The sequence below is a fragment of the Thermobia domestica genome, chromosome 3 (assembly GCF_964235325.1).
Source record: "Thermobia domestica chromosome 3, izTheDome1.hap1.1, whole genome shotgun sequence".
NCBI classification, from domain to species: domain Eukaryota; kingdom Metazoa; phylum Arthropoda; class Insecta; order Zygentoma; family Lepismatidae; genus Thermobia; species Thermobia domestica.
In genome coordinates this window covers 38,840,515-38,857,563 of record NC_137456.1, presented here as the reverse complement: position 1 = coordinate 38,857,563, position 17,049 = coordinate 38,840,515, and the positions used below count along the sequence as shown (strand labels likewise).

The following is a 17,049-nucleotide window of genomic DNA, read 5'->3' as shown; positions in this document are numbered from 1 at the left end:
TTATTTTTCGTTGAGATCCCTGTTTCTACATAAGGAATTTCAGAAACAATATTTTAATACTTCTATTGAAATTAGATCATAAAATAAAGGCGCCGCTTTACAAATGAAACACTATAGAAAGGTATTAATAACTTAAAATTTACATTTTTGCGTAACAGATAACAAGTTAGATTCTGCGGATCCTTTTCAGAATTAATACTTGAAGTTATTTTCAAAAATGTGTAGGAGCAATAGATCACTAATTTCCCTCTCAGAAATGCAGTAGAATACCAAGACATCGTGGTTAAAATTATTGCCAAAGAAAGAATTAAAGCGCAGTTTGTGAGTACCTAAGTTATATCACAAAAAGAGATGCTTTGTTAATACAAAAATCCGAGTTCAATACTGAATAAGTTTGTCTAAATCAAAAGAGCACATATTATATTAATTAGAAACGGGTACGAAACTCATAAAACTTAATTTATTTTGGGAGTTACGTAATATTATTTGGAAGTTGTGAATAATTTGACATTCTATCGCATTGATTTTTTTTCACCTTTGGCATCATTAGGTAGTTGTTATCCCCATTCTGTCTTTTCTGTTTGTTCTTGTCTAGCATTTTACATGTGATAGTGTATCTAAATGAATTCTAAGGTTTCTAATTAATAGTTTGGGTTTTGGAGATATGTCAGGAATATTTCTCTATTTTAACTTCAGTCGTATATTAACTTAAATACATATAGATTAAAAATAAGAGAGTAAGTGGTTACGTTTAACATCAGACCCACTCAAAAAATCCACTACTGAATAAAAATCCTCTAGCATAATTGAAAAGATATAGCTTTGAAGATTACAGACATACACATATGGCTTAGATCATGCTATTTTAAGATTGAGTTTTAGTGATAAACTATGCGTGCCTATTAAGGACTGAGATTACGATATTTGGTGATTGAATTTCAATAATAAGCTATGTTTATTTAAAGAGAAAGTTATAACTGATTTGTGAGTAAGTACAATCTTTAATTTTAAGGGTTAAATTTCTCAATGTTGTTTTTAGTAGCCAGCAATCTATATCTTAAGTTGCATCCAGGACCAGCTTTTCTCGAACATGGAAGAATCAAGATGTAAAATGTAAGGATTGGAACTTTGAATTTTCAGGCCTACTCTTAAACTGAAGTTGATCCACGCTTATTTTTGTTTATTTATTTTTAAAAGTTTTCATAATTGTAACAAAAAAAGGTTTAATGTTACTTATATAGAAGAATGAGAATTCAGTTACTTTTCATTTTCGTGTTTCATTGATTTTTTTTTTTCTTTTATTTCATTTGCTATCTTCTTACAGAATAAAGAAGATCCAGACAAATGGGCTGAGTTGAAGAGGTTGGAGGTGGAATACGAAAAGCGACGTATGACTCTCGTCACGTATTACGAGTCAGTACGTCACGCACAACAAGTTCAAGTTGATGATATTCCTCTTCCAACAGTGCAGCTACCAGATGCTCCACCGTCTCAGATTCCTCTCCCAAGTGATTTGCCACTGCTTCCAGCAACTGTAGTTCCAGGATTAGGCGTTGTTCCTCCTCATGGCATTCTCAAAAAGACTTCAGCGTATAGGTATGTTGACTTTTTTTTTTTTTTTAATAATAATATATGCTACATCTCTGAGGTAAATATACAGTTTTTTTTTTTTTGGGGGGGGAACGGGGGGAGTAAGTTGAACAGTTGCTGGTGAAATATGGTAACGATGAAAAAAGAAATCACCATTAGCATCGACAACTGCCTTGAAGTGCCTGTGGAATCTGGCAATGTGGCACACATTGTCTTCCGAGGGAGAACCTCAAATGTCTTTTGAACCTTGGTCTTGATGTTACGGGCAGTGCGGCTGTTACTCAATCACACTTTACATTTAATAATCTATAAGATAGCAACCAGGGGCGTTGGGACTGGTGAAATCGTAAAGAAAATTGTAGCAATCACTTCTGGATCTTTTCGATGGTAGGCAGGGAGATGTAGGGTCTTCTAGCAGTCAGTCACTCGACCCAAGACTTGACCACATTATGCAGCAATTTCATATAGCTATTCGGATTGACCCTGTCTGGGTCTTTCATCACTTCCTTGTGCAATTGTTTTGTGTTCGGTGACAATCGGAACGTCGTCTATGTGTTTTCCTATCAGCCATGTCTTTGTAGTCTACGTTACACCTCTACATTTCGTGTCGTGACATTTTTACTGTGTTCACCAGCATTGAGCATCTGTCTTGATTGCGGAATTTCGATGCCGGTACAGATCATCATGATGCAGGTGATTCTTTTGTCCAATATTCTGGCGGCTTCCACTCAACATTGCAGTTCCTTTTGACATCACGGGTGTCTAAAACGACAGAGTAAAAACATATTTAAACTCTGGCAAATACATTCCGACACCAAATGTACATGTACAACAAACAAAATGTCAAATTTAGTCCGAACTCCCTTTATATGTAGCAGTTCGTACCTTCACAAAAGACTAGTACATTATTATCCCACAAAATCGAACATGAATTACTTTTTTTATTAGAGACTAATGGTTTCAAATGACAATTTATAAAATGATATCAATCACATTTTTAACCTAGGTAAATAAATTGGATGTGATACCAACAGAATGGATATGATACAAATAGAGGAAATTAAACAAAGATTGAAATAATATTGTAAATAATTTTATTAACGGACAGCAATGTCACAGGTGCACCACATGTAGGAATTTGGTGTGTATGGCTGATATTTTCTCACCGGTTTAGTAGAGAGATTAGACTGGAAATGGAATATGTTCTTGGGAGGATGCGAATTAATTACAGAAAACCTCTTCTCGCTATCTAGTACAATTTTTACTCTATAACGATCAACCGGAAGTGGTTGATTTCTTTCACTTCCGGTTTGAATGGTACCTAATGTGCGAGCACTAAATCGATTCCAAAAAAGACACTCTATCTCTTATCGTTTTTACACAACGTAGGTCGATATTGAAACCGGAAGTGTAGTGGATTTTTACAACTTCCGGTTTTAGTAGAGAGTTAAGGATGAAGATGTATTCTTCGGACGCTTAATCGATTGCAGGAAACCGCTTCTCGCTATCTATTACCGTTTCTGCTCTATGGTGATTAACATTAAAACCGGAAATGGTTGATTTCCACCACTTCCGGTGTGAATATCACCTCCATTAACGAACTCTATTGCTAACTTTTGGCCCTCTTCATCCTGGAAAAAATTGATGGTTCTTGAGATACTTCCTGAAAATAGTTCCTGAGATTTTTTTTTGTCTCCCGGACGAAGGACGGGCAGACAAGGGAACTGAATGAAGGAGTTTTGGAAACCAAACTCCATAATAAATGTTAAAACTTCAGGTTGATTTTTACCACTAACTGGACCACGTACAATTTATAGTCTGTGCTGTATTAATTATTCTGTGATTTGATGACACTGATAAAAATTGAATACAAGTGTAAACTACAAGATTTGTTGCCATTCAAGTTTAATATTTTCAGATTTATTAGGCCAAGGTAGAGGCTTTTCTTCATTTATTTATTTATTAGATCATAATTACTACCTAAAATGTCCTAACACATCTTCATTGATTGCTCTGTAGAAGAGAACAGTGCGAATTCTCGAAGTTATCAGCTACAACTAGAGTACGGTAGAGCGTCGATTATCCGGACGTCGGTCAACCGAACGACCGCTTAACCGAACTGTGTACTCGCTCGCACCTGTTACTCTCCCACCCTACCGTCCATCATCCCCCTCACTCCCAAACCAAGTTTCCCACAGTAGTCGCCGCACTGAGCCACCGCTGGCGGAACATTGCTTCTAATGGGGCCTTCATAAGGCGCTGCTGACCGGCCAAGCCGCCAGTCGCTGTGTTTCAACAATCAGCACACTTCTGTCGGTTTGGCACTGGCTGTAGAAGTAGCGGCAGTATCAAAGCTGTTCACAACAACAACTGCGCCAGCTTAGAGTTGAGGCGTGCCGCTCCGCGCATGGCAAATAAACATGTACAGTTCGATTATCCGAACAAACCAGTTTTCCGAACATCCATGTCCCCCAATTACTTCGGATAATCGACGCTCTACTGTAATTAACACTATAAAGTTTGCTAACATTCACTTTAAAGAATAATTGAATTACTAGACTAGTGAGGCTGAAATAAATATTGAAGTCAGTTGCAATTAGGCGCAAAATAGTCTAATATCAGTATGAGACTAATCTATAATATTACGATAAGCCCTTATGTGTCACACACTGTCGAATTGACAGGGTAGTAAATAGAAAATGCAATGAAAATATGTGAAGAACACGGTATGGGAATGATTACTGTACACACATACAATAGACATACTGAGATAGACTATATAAAGGAAACTAAGAAAATTCTGTCGCATTTTGTGGAGGCCTGTGTTCAATTGGCTCTCAACTGAGAGTTGAATACGAATGGAGATAAGGCGAAGGTCAGTTGTTGGTGTGGGTATCCAACGTACTAGCTGGGTGTGGTAGTTCAGTTACATTGTGAACTTGTGTAAGGACAAAGTCAACATGGGACCTCCACAGAGCGTCATAAGGGCGTGTATGCTGTACAAGTTCAAACTGGGGTCAAACGCCGCTGAAGCGGGAAAAAGATATGCCAGGCCTTTGGTGAGGATGTCGTGACTACGCGGATAGTGCAGCGATGGTTTAACAAGTTTAAGAACGGTGGCGAAACACTCGAAGACGCACCACATGCCGGAAGACTAACACATTTACAAAATGAAGATCTTCAGGCGGCAATTGAGACGAACACGGCCAGACATGTGAGGAACTGGGACTTCAATTCAGTGTGAGTGGAGAAACAATTCGTCTTCACCTCATCAACTTGCGAAACACTACAACTTGGGTCGATGGGTCCCACATGATTTGACTCCGGGCCAGTAGGCAACGCGAGCAGACACATGTGTTTCTTTGCTGTTTCGTCTGAGGAAGAAGCTGTTTCTGGACAGAGTGTTGATATGTGATGAGAAGTGAGTTCTGTACGAAACTCCACGACGCCGTCATCATTGGTTAGCATCCCATCAACCGGTTCCCAAACAGCTGAAACCAGCACTGCACCAGAAGAAAGTCCTCCTGTGTGTTTGGTGGACTGCTCGCGACATCGTGTATCGGAAACTGCCACCAGTTGGTCAGAGCATCAATGCAACTGTGTACTGCCAGCAGTTAAGCCGTGTTCAAGAAAAACTCCAAACCCTGGAGAAAGCACTTCTGAATCGCAAATGGGTCCTCCTGTTACAGGACAGCGCTAAGCCCCACGTTCCAGGTATGTCTTAGGTGACATCGATATTCAAAGGTGATGGGTGAAAAAGCGACAGACCTTTCTTGGTTACCTTTATAATTCTGTATGTATCTTATCCAATTACAGTATTTATTCCTGCTATGAATTAATACATGCAAAACTTACAGTGATCAGAAAAAATGACATAGTTCTCTCAAATGTTCTGCAAATGAGTTTACCGCCTCCGTTCAAGACAAACAAACAAACAAAGAAACAAACAAAAACTGTAGTCTTTCCTTTAGTTCTCCTCCTACTTTTGGCTTCCTTGTGTTTGATCTATTATGCGTACTGTATTATATATACTTCTTTCTTTATGTCTCTAGAACAATTAGAGAATAAGTTTCTAACATTTGAAAATTGCATTTTGTTCGAAACAGTCGTGCAGTATCTAGGCCTTTACGTAGTGAAATGAACTTTTTCAACTAAAAGTTAAAATTTTTAAGATAACAAAAGTATGAAGACCTTTTCGCAGACAACGTAGTGTATATAAACCTGACCTCTCACAGGATGTCTGAAAACTTTCTTAATGGTGCTGAATTCCGGAACTTTGTGTTAAAAGACTTATTTTGATTTCCATTGCCCACTTAACACAGTTTTCGTTTAATGAAGGAAATTTAACACGTTTCTCGTCCCTAAATTGATGAGACCGTAAAATATTACCATTTAAGATAAATTTCTGTTTAATAAGGGGTCCGTTGAAAGCAGTTTCTACTGTACTAAAAAGACAAAAGCAGCTGGAATAAAAGAATATGTGGTAATCATAACAGTTAAAGTTGAGACAATACAATAGCTAGTTTTTGGTACATAATGCTATTGGTGAATGTCTGAATTGTGAACGAAAATTAAAAAGGGTAGAATTGATGAAGAAATTTTCAAGAAAGAAAGATTGTAGAGTCCATTGTGTCCTCTAGGAATACTTTTGTGGGCTGTGTCTCCCCGAAAGTAAGATTTTTGCTTCAGCCGTGATCTCAGACACTATTTAAATACTCAGCCTTAATTCTCGGTAAGAAAACTGAAATTTCAATATAAACTCATTTTTTAAGGCAGGTGGAAAAGCTGTCTTAGCCAGGCAAGTGGTTAGCTAACCCACTACCTTGATTTTTCTGGAGACTAAGCCTCATCTTCTATTCTTGCAGCGAACTAGCCATATATTGACTGATAGAACGTATGGAACTCTTGCTTCAATTTAACTACACTAATAACAATAAACTGCATTAAGCCTAACGAATCCTCATTAAATTTTACTTATGTATGTAACCGAAATTTGTACTCGGAACAACTTTCCTTTTAAATGATTTACTACTGTACATACTATATATTTTGCACCAAAATTTTTGGGTTGACGACATATGTAATGTACAAGTAGTTTCTTAGAATTGTATTTACCACTGACACTGATACATTACTGTTGTGATTAAAATCTTATAAGAATACATGCATTTAACGTATCTTTCATTTGAAATTCATTGTAAGTACAATTAGTCCTTAAAAGTATATTTGGACGCAGTAAGTTGTTGTATTTTACTAATAATATAAATATACTTCAAATCATATTCTTAAATAAATATTAATCTTAAACATTTTCAACGGTAACATCCGTGTTCCTCAGTAGGTCAAAACTTCTTGCCAAATTCTTCTTTCATCCCAAGTATCTGTATTAACATCTTGGTACTACAGTTCATTCCAGGCTAGGAACTGTTACAAGAAATAGAACAGTAGCCTTTGGAAGCGTGTACGACTGTTCTTTCAGTTTTCTAGTGTAGAATGAGATTTTTTGCTCATTCACGCAAGCAGTTCCTGTCTTCACGTTTCTAATAATTAAAAGTTTACTTCGTATTAACAAAGAACTTCTGCTGTAAAAAGCAAGTGAAAATAATGTAATTCTAATTCGTAGTAACATTTTGTATCGATGCAGTTTTTACTTCTCTATATATTATATATTTTTTAAATGCATTTGTATATTTGCTTATGACTCTTTGGAATGTGTTATGCGCTGGATCTTGCTACTTCGCTTCGAATTTGTAAGAGTATTAATTTTATTTTAATGTTTTTAAAATTAATTTTTCTAATTTCATATTAGAATAAGTAAGTAAGTAAATATATAAATACAGATTTTAGTGAAAGTGTTTCCGCCAATCATACTGTTCTCATTTCTTTATATTCTTAGTTAGCTTGTGGTTTGTTTAAATGCTTTTCTGAGCTTTGAGAGAAGCTTTTGCTATTTCTGTCCGTAGGTTTATTTTATGCTTGTTGCCTTTTTCAGTAATCAAGTTGGTAGTATGTGATGTGATGTGTTTGTATATTTGGTTAAGTTTTAATGTTAAAATCACTTTTTTTTTTCTTATTCAGTTCACCTCCGAAGCAGAAGATACCTCCAGGAGTTCCACCGGGACCACCTCCAGAATTGAGTGATGATGATGATGATGATGATGATGATATAGAACACAAAGATGGTAGGTTGTGTACTACTGTTTGTGAATACATAGTAATATAAACACCTAAAAGTTTTACTGAAACTAATTAACAATTTGGTATTTCGTAAAAAAGAAAATAACTTTTTTGTTTTATTTTTTTAAATCATATTATTCGAGAAACAAAAAAAGTTCTCTATACTATTCAACTCTGTAAGTGCAATTCAACAAAACTCCAAGGATGAGGTGCAACTTGGCCGCGCATCAAAACCATGCTTATGCTACTGCAGTAACAATAATGCTCCGCAGTTCGTCCCTACAGCTGTTCGTTGGACTGGGTAGAGTATTGGTTAGCTCGGCCTTATAGTAAGCCGGAAACTTGTTTCGATCGGCGTTCCAGTTGAACTTTTTATTCTGGGGAAAAACATTGAATTTTCACCTCTGGAAGCATGGTATAAGGAAATTCTTTTGTTTCTCATATAACACCTAATCCAACCATCATATGAAGGTGTTCATACATATGAACTGCGTTGTTAAATACAATAGTAGTATGGTGTATTCTGAATTACAACACTGACCTCAAGAGAGAAAATGTCTGACAGGTCTTAGGTATGAGTTGTGTAGCGCAGTGATTAACGTGCCAATACGGTAATCCAGACACATTGTTTTGCTTTCTAACCTACTTGGGCTTTTTCACTCGTTGCGTTGTATGTAACTGAACACATTATTCCATTCCCACTTGTATCAAATACAGTATTTAAAATTGATTCACTTTATTGTTGTATTTCCAGAGGAGGGCCAACCAATGGAGACGGAGCGTGATAGTGATGAGGAAGACGTAGAACCAATGAAGGAGAAAGACAGAGACTCCTCCGACAAGGAGAAGGACAAAGAGAAAGAGAAGGAGAAACGGCAGCGAGTGATACGATTCGCTGTGGAAGGGGAAGATGATGAAGGGGACGATGAAATCGAAGAGAATGCGGAAGAGAAAGAAAAGGATGAAAGTGATGAGGAGGAGAAAGGGAAGGACGTAACACAGGCCATTCCTACCAAGGGAACTCCACAGCCCACAGCGCTACAGCAGAAAATGCTTCAAATGGCTGGGCAAGATATCGATGAATTCATGAGAGAGGTAGGTAGCAAAGTCTTTTGTACTTTATCCAACTGGTTTTCTGAACAGTGTTTTTCGTATGGGAGGTCCGGGTGGAATTTCCCGTGGGAGTATATATGGGACTGAGTTCACGTAGAGGGCATTGTAGCCGAATAGTAGAGCACTTAGCTGTAATTGGATAGATCCCTCACTAGCAAATGGATTATCACATCTATCTTTTGTAACTCTAACATGAACCATTGTTTGCTTGTGACAGGTGATTTCATTGTATGATTTTCATTTGCCTGGTCTGGTAACTTATCCGTTGGTAAGTTAGTGGATTTCGAATAATTCGTTGACAATCTATACACTAAAATGCTAGGTTTGTATGTTTGTGGTCAAGAAAAGTTTATATGTTTGTAGCCAGCAGCGGCGGCCGCTGAAGGGGAGCCAATGTGCCGTGGCACTACCACAAATTATACAAAAAATAATATAAATAATATTTGTATCTTACTAAATAACAAACTTTTTAATTTTATGCACAATACTTTACTTGCAAAGTCATCACTGCTCACAATAAGCTGGTTTGAGTCGCGCTCAGTGATTGAATGCGCTCAGAATTACTCGCACGCTAGCAGTACATAGGCCTATCTCTACTCTGTTGTGCCAAGTTCTCCCGTGCTCTCCCGACTGTTCTAAAAATGGTTTGTGCGCATGCTCGTTAGTTGGCGAGCAGGAGGAAAGCATGGAGAAATAACTAGCGTTTTGTGCCACGATCAAAGGTGGCTCGAAGCGGGAGATTTGTTTCGTCTTCTGTTTTGATGCTCTAGGAAAGGGGGCTTTGGTTTGGAGTTAAGTCGCCTGGAATTCTAACACGTGACTCCTGATTCACTTGTTCCTATTGCAGTGTTTCCAAACTAGTTACTTATTACATACCAATATGTACCATCTAGATTTGACCCTCCCAAAAATCGATTTGGAATTTATTTCGTTATTGTGTTGTCAAACCAGGTATGATCCCCCCCTGATTGAAACATAAACACATTGTGCTTCTGAGTGTTTGTGGTGTTAAATGTGGTGTGTGTAGACCTATAATAATATATTTTTGAGAAGTTTTGATGCTGAGTATTTAAATGTAGTGCTGGTTTCTTCTTTCTCTATATTTGTAACTATTTTCCGTGAAACTAGAACAATACATTACGATGAGTGGGGCAAGTAATTTAGTGAAATATCCGTTTTCATCCCTATCATATGACGACAAACTAACTGGAAGCAGGAAATTTCGGAAAGCAAATGCCTAATTTAAAATTGTGTGTTAAGCAAGTGATCTGTAATAAGGAAAGATTGCATCAATTTAACATGAACATATATTTGAAAAACAGTTCGAATTTGTGGTGTGATGTAGCCAATCCTTTATTTAGTTTTCCGTGTGTTGTTGGGGGGGGGGGGGGGGTTCGCAAGCTGGACAAAATCTGTTTTATGTTTATAATAAGTTTACTGTAGGCACAAACAACTTCATTCTAAATAACTCTCTCTCTCTCTCTCTCTCTCTCTCTCTCTCTCTATATATATATATATATATATATATATATATATATATATATATATATAATGCGTGTGTGTGTGTGTGACTGTAATAAAATAATGTTACTCGTGCCTTTACATGTACTCCTTTTTATGGATATGCGCTTATTTATTGTGTACGTTTTGGCACTACCATATCATATACTCACGAGCCGCCACTGGTAGCCAGTTCTTTTGATACTGATATCTCGCAAACCACAAACTCTAGCAAGATGCTGACCGATTGCAAATTTTGTGTAGGTTGTTCAGTTCTAATTGTTTTTTCTTTTTTTTTTTAAATGGCCGTTATTTCTTTATTACATTTTTAGGGGCAAACTAAACTATTTTAAAAAGTAAAACGTTATATCCTACAAGTTATACATCCCAACTTCACACATTTGTATACAGGGTTAGTATATTTCCGGCGTTTGTTTCATGGCCAAATGATAATGACAAACGAATGATAACCATTTCTCCAGTCTAAAATGGATCCTTATTGTTTGGAGTGTTTTGCCTAATGAACACCATATATCACTGACATAATTAATTGTGTGAGTAATGTATTTGCTTATTACATACTGCATGTAAGAAAAGAGAAAATACTGATCGCACATGAATTAGAAAGTCCAACCGGAAGTAGGCTCAAATCTTGCAAACGATGCGAGATGCTGAAAAAATGATCGAAAATATCCCCCTTTTATGATACCCTTTGCCGATTTGTATCAAGACGTCTTTCACTTGTGTCTGTAAAGGGATATATACAGATTTGTGAGGAATGACAAGGAGATTCATGCTCATATTGTGGTTATGCTCATATTTTTTTCAAGATCTTATAATAACCTAGGATCTTTGTAAAGGCGTAACCTAATGCGTCTTCCACCATGTGGTTATGCTTAAGCTTTATTTTAATTGGGGTATATTGCGAGAGGTTTTTGTATTTTAAACATAACCAACTTTTTTTTATATATTTTTGATAGAATATATATATATATATATATATATATATATATATATATATATATATATATATATATATATATATATATATATATATATATATTAAATTAGGAAATCTTAGGCGTGAATAAAAGATATAAGCATCAAATGTGTGACTAATTTTAATGTTTTAGATTAGTTATGTGGTGTTTGTGAATTGGTTTCTGTGTAGGGACATTTTTGACAGTTGACAAAGTTTTTAAGCACATACTTGAGTTTTGTTGAAGATATTGTTCCACGATTGTTACTTGAGGTTTATTTACAACCTGGTTATTTACGCAAAATTTACATAATGAGAAAGTTCATTATGTAAGTCAAACTGTTTTCAGCACAAAAACAAATTCGCAAACAAATTACATAATAATTTTTAACATTTTATTATATATCTTTAATTTAAATTTATGTAAAGGAACCTTTTCCTTGTTTTATTTATTTTTAAAAATTAAATTTAAAACCAAAGTACAACACAAATAAAAAGTTTATAACTGGCCGGTTACAATATGTAAATGATGTTCTGTGTAGAGAGCGCAGGTTCAGCTAGTTAAAGAACGAAAGAATAAAATTGTTGCCAACTAATACATATAAGTTCTTATCCAAACGTGTTAATGCAGATCTTAGTAACTAGTAATGCATGCTCAATAACAGTCATCTACCAGACTCGTATTTTGTTTATGTGCAATTCTAATGTAGGCTATCAAGTCACTACCATAATTGGCTCTACACAATTGCATGTTTATTCTTATCTAATACAACCCAATTAATTTTATTGCATCACTGAGTATCATAATCTGCCTAATCATAAAACCTAACTCATTACTGTCTGTTTACAAATTTTGAAATAATCTATGAACATCACTTCATCTTCATTTATTAATTATTGCAAGTGGCACTAAACTCTGTGTTGTTATTTGCCAAATAAAATTAAATCTACAACTTAAACACACTAACACTTTTACAGCATTCCCTCAACACAAACATCCTAACAAACTATGTGGTACAATTCCACCTCATATGAGTTACAATGATTGAGAAATCATGATCATGGATTTTCTCGGGAAGCTCCTGTTTTCTCTCACTTTCTCAATTCTACCAAATCTTTCAGTATCTTTTATTAACATTTTTCATATTAGAATAGAGGTATATATATCAGAAATATTTTGATTGGTGTTAATCATCATACTCTAGTTTCAGTTCAGTAGTATCTTCTGTTTCGGACATTAAATAAAAAAATTCTTGTTTCTGGGAAATTCAGTTTTTACTATTATTATTTTTAAAGAAGGTAGTGAGTTCATATGTTGGATATTACATGAGCAGCACCTATCGTTGCTCATTTTACGGCAACTACTTACGACATTTTTCTTTCCTCTTGATAAAAGTTTAAAATTTACTAAGTTTTTATTGAAGCAAACGGTAGCGAAGCTTCTACTTTCTTCTCCCTCTTTTTAAATTTTACGTCCCACTAGTCTAAAGGAAACGGTGATGATGAGAAACGAATGAAAATGGTGGAATGAAGAAAGTGGGAGGAAACGGGAGAACTCCGAGGAAACCCACGTACACGGTGTTTGTCCACCACAAAAATCACTTGGCGTGAGCCGGGATCGAACCAAGGACCTCATGCACCAGAGGTGGACGCTCTACCACTGAGTCACCGGAGCCCGCAAAGCTTCTACTATTCGACTCAGTTAGCATCTTCGTATCATCATCCGTCCATAAATTCTACGATAACTCTCGTAAAAAAAATTTTAACGGAACGTAGTATGTGCCTTCGTTCAACTTGCAGAAGTAACCATATTGTTTGGGAGTTGCAATTCGTCAGGCATAAGAGAGTAAATTTCCATGTTACAAGTTTGCAAGTGGGAAGTAAGACAGCTTCGCTCTATAAACCGAGTAAACAGTATTCGATTATGACAAAACTCAGTGTATATTTTTTATGGCATTGTGAATATCCCCAGGTTTGGGGCCAAAATCTGCCAAGAATGAAAGGATGAATTCACCCACTTTTCTCAATTTCTAAAATATGTTCCACCAAAATTTTCGTTCAAATATGTTCGATTTTTGCGTAATGTGTCGTACATTTCCTTTGAAGCTTCCAAATTATCCCCTCTGCAAGTAGTTAAAATCAGTAAAGAATGAAGTAGTAGATTTATCTTCCTAGAGTTCCACGAGAAATTTTCAAAAATTCATTCAGTTTTAATACGATGTAATATACGTTTTCTTTGACTCTTTTCCGTAATCTCTAGTGCTTGAGATTAAAATGAGTCAAGAATAATCTGTAAATTTAGCTAAGTAATGTGGTGGTGATTATTCGCACCCCTCAGGTTAAGAAAATATTATCTAAGAAATCTTTCGTAAAAATATTAGATTTTCATGGAATATGGGGTATACTTTTTGAGTCTGTACAATCATTCCCATTACTTGGATTTAAAATTAATTGAGAACGAGAGAATGGACCCCCTCTCTCTTCTCTTGCATGTTTAAAGAAATGTACTATGATAACTGTCGTACATGTTTTTGGATTTTAACAAAATATGATGTATGTGTTTATTGAGATGTCCACGTAATCCCTACTCGTCCAGTTAAAGTCAATCAACTATGAGAACTCACTTAACCCCCTTCCCAACAAAGATATATATATAAATTATATTGTAATAGTCTATTTTTTTCTGGGAATTTCCAATAGTCTCAATTGCTTGCAGTTAAAATGGGCCAATAATAACAGCGCCTACTCCCCAATTTTATATAACATTTTCCTGAATATTCATTAAAAGCATTTAGATTTTTATTGAACATTGTGTGTGTGCGTTTTGTCGGAGATTAGACTTACTTCTGTAACTTCGGGTTGAAATTGTGAGTGGGAGGATGGCTCGATTCAACAATGCACAGCACTATCTTTGTAAGCATGAATAAACCTTTCATACGTATAACATACGCATATTTTTCCTTTGATCTTGGTTGAGCTATAAATTAACAAAAAAAAAAAAAAAAAAAGTATTATCAGTCGTTGTTTCGAGCTATCAAGCCTCCTTGCTTGCTGCAAGATACTAGAGGTTTACAACCCTTGTTTGCTATGGGGAACTGAGAATTTACAGTTCTTTGCTCACTGCAAGATACTAAGGATTTACAGACTCTTGCTTGCTGCGAGGAATTAAGGATTTACAGTCCCTTGCTTAGTGCGAGATGCTGAGAATTTACAACAATTTGATTGCTGCACGATACTGAAAATTTTGTCACCTTGCTCAGTGTGAGATACTGAGGATTTATAACCTTCGATCGCTACCAGAACTGAGGATTTACAGCCCTTTTGCGTGTTGGAGATACTGAGGATGTGCATTCTCTTTGATAGCTGCAAGATACTGAGGATTTACAGCTCATTGCCTGATGCAAGATAGTGAGGATTTACAGTTCCCGTGCTCCTGGAAGATACTGAGGATTAAAAGTCTCATTACTTGTGCGAGATACTGAGGATTTACCCCTTGCTTGTAGCGAGGAACTGATGATTTACAGTATTTTACTCACTGCAAGATGCTGAGGATTTACAGCTCCTTGCATGGTACGAGAAATTGAGGATTTACAATCCGTTGCTCACTGCGAGGTGCTGAGGATTTACAGCTCCTTGATGGCTGCGAAATACTGAGAATTTAATCCCCTTGACCACTGAGATACTGAGGATTTACAGTCCCCTTAATAGCGGCTAGATACTGAGGATTGATAGTCCCCTTGCTCCTGCAATATACTGAGGATTAACAGTTCCATTACTCGCTGCGAGATACTGAGGATTTACAACCCTTTGATCTCTCCAGAATACTGGAATTTACTGTAGTTTTGCTAGCTTTGAAATTCTGAATATTTATTATATCCTTGACCGCTGTGAGATACTGAGGAATCAAAATGTAAGTATCATGATAAGGAAAACATTGGTCAAATCAAGAGTTAAATTACTGATCACAGGATCTGTCTATTGCGTGTTGGATCGTGCTCAGAGAGTGGTTGTTATGTGTTATTCTTTCATCATTCATTTCATTGTTACTCATTTCTTATCGTCTCTTTTAGCCTAAAAGTAAGGTTTGTGGGACGTAAAACTCAAATAAATAAATAAATAAATAAAAGAATATATGCTTTAAGACGTGTCATGCATGAAATAAGATACGAAATATAATCATTTACGAGTACATGTCAACCAAACGTTAGGGATTAGAAACGAAATACAGTATACCCACAATTTAACGGACTAACTGCGCGAAAGGGTGTCCCTTAGATCGTAAATTGTGTTATGAACAATATTTAAAATATTACATTACACATAAAATTGTGCAGTAGAATGTAAATGTAAGATATTTCATGTTCATACCACATTAATAACATGTCTTTCCCGGTGGTCTGGTAGTCCTGAGTTCGATTCGCGGTGGAAGAGCCTTGAGAATTGAATATGTTACGTTGGTGGTCCGGATTCTACCTTAAACTACAGTCCACGTCTCATATACTCTCAATGCTGAAATGGGACGCTAAACTTCAACCAGCCAACCATGTTAGTAACAACAACAAAAGAAAAAGAAAGAAGAACTCCTCATAACTGCATATTTCCGAAAAATGTTCATAGTGTGTCAACCTTTCTGGTATTCCGTTGATTCGAGGTCCACTAAATCGAAGGTTTACTGTATACTTGATTGAGTACGTCGTGACTGAAGAAGTTTAATCTTTCTTTCTTATTATGTTTCATAGATGGAAGAAGTACATCGGAGAAGAGAACAGGATAGACAGTCTGACCTCCACGCACGATTATCCCGTATTGAAGAGCAAGAATCGACCAGAGATAAACAGCCATCACAGGAAGAGGAAGGACAAGAAGCTCAGTCCCAGTCACAACAACCAGGTCCCCAAGCTCCTGGACTTCAGCAGCCGCAGGGACAACAGCCACCGTCTGAAGCGGCTTCCTCAAGTGAAAATGTGCAAGCGGTGCAGCAAACACCTACGCTGACACCGGCGATGTTAGCTCAACAGGTGACGCAGCCTCCGCCACAGATGCAGTCACAGGAACAGTCACAGCCACAACCCGCAGCTCCGCTTCCTGCGCCACCTCCAGGAATTCCACCAGGTATTATTTTTATTTATTTATTTATTTATTTATTTTACGTTCTTACCATAATTGCTCTTTTTGTACATTAATAAAAATAATCTCAATATTTAAGTGTGTGTTATTCTTTTTTTTTTTTTTTTTTTTTTAACGAGAAATTAATGAAGATACGAACTACTAAAGAAGCATGTAGAAAAGGAATGTGGAAGAAACTCTGTGACATCTAAACTTGCTTCACTCTAGTCTTTTTTATTTTGAACACTTTAAGTTCGGTTTGACAGTTGTTCTGTTTTTTATAGCGTTCTTCTCAATTCGCTGTCGAAGAGAGTAGTAGGTGTTCCTTGGTAGTGATGGGATAGCATTTAAAGAAATGAGTGGACTGGTGGAAGAAGGGTGTATCCCATATTTACAACTTTGTGACAAAAAAAGTAGTTAAAATTATCAAGACAGATAACAATGCATAATTCTACAAATTTTAGATAGCAAATTAGACGAGATTTGGTATATCCCACAGCAAAGTTCTCAAACCACAGATAATAGATAGCACAACTTTCATACTAGTGTGTAGTGCATGAAAAAGAGTTTATGTGGAAAAGTGA

The 17,049-nt window shown here is 36.3% G+C and overlaps 1 protein-coding gene across 1 annotated transcript in view; it reads left to right on the top strand.

Moving 5' to 3' along the window:
- LOC145680301 (uncharacterized) overlaps window positions 1-17,049 on the top strand; it is a 43,353-nt gene that overhangs the window by 16,838 nt on the left and 9,466 nt on the right. The window contains exons 4-7 of the mRNA XM_081750664.1: window positions 1,325-1,596; window positions 7,669-7,772; window positions 8,522-8,862; window positions 16,099-16,471. Of these exons, the coding sequence (XP_081606790.1) occupies window positions 1,325-1,596; window positions 7,669-7,772; window positions 8,522-8,862; window positions 16,099-16,471 (1,090 nt within the window). The remainder of the gene's footprint in view (window positions 1-1,324; window positions 1,597-7,668; window positions 7,773-8,521; window positions 8,863-16,098; window positions 16,472-17,049) is intronic.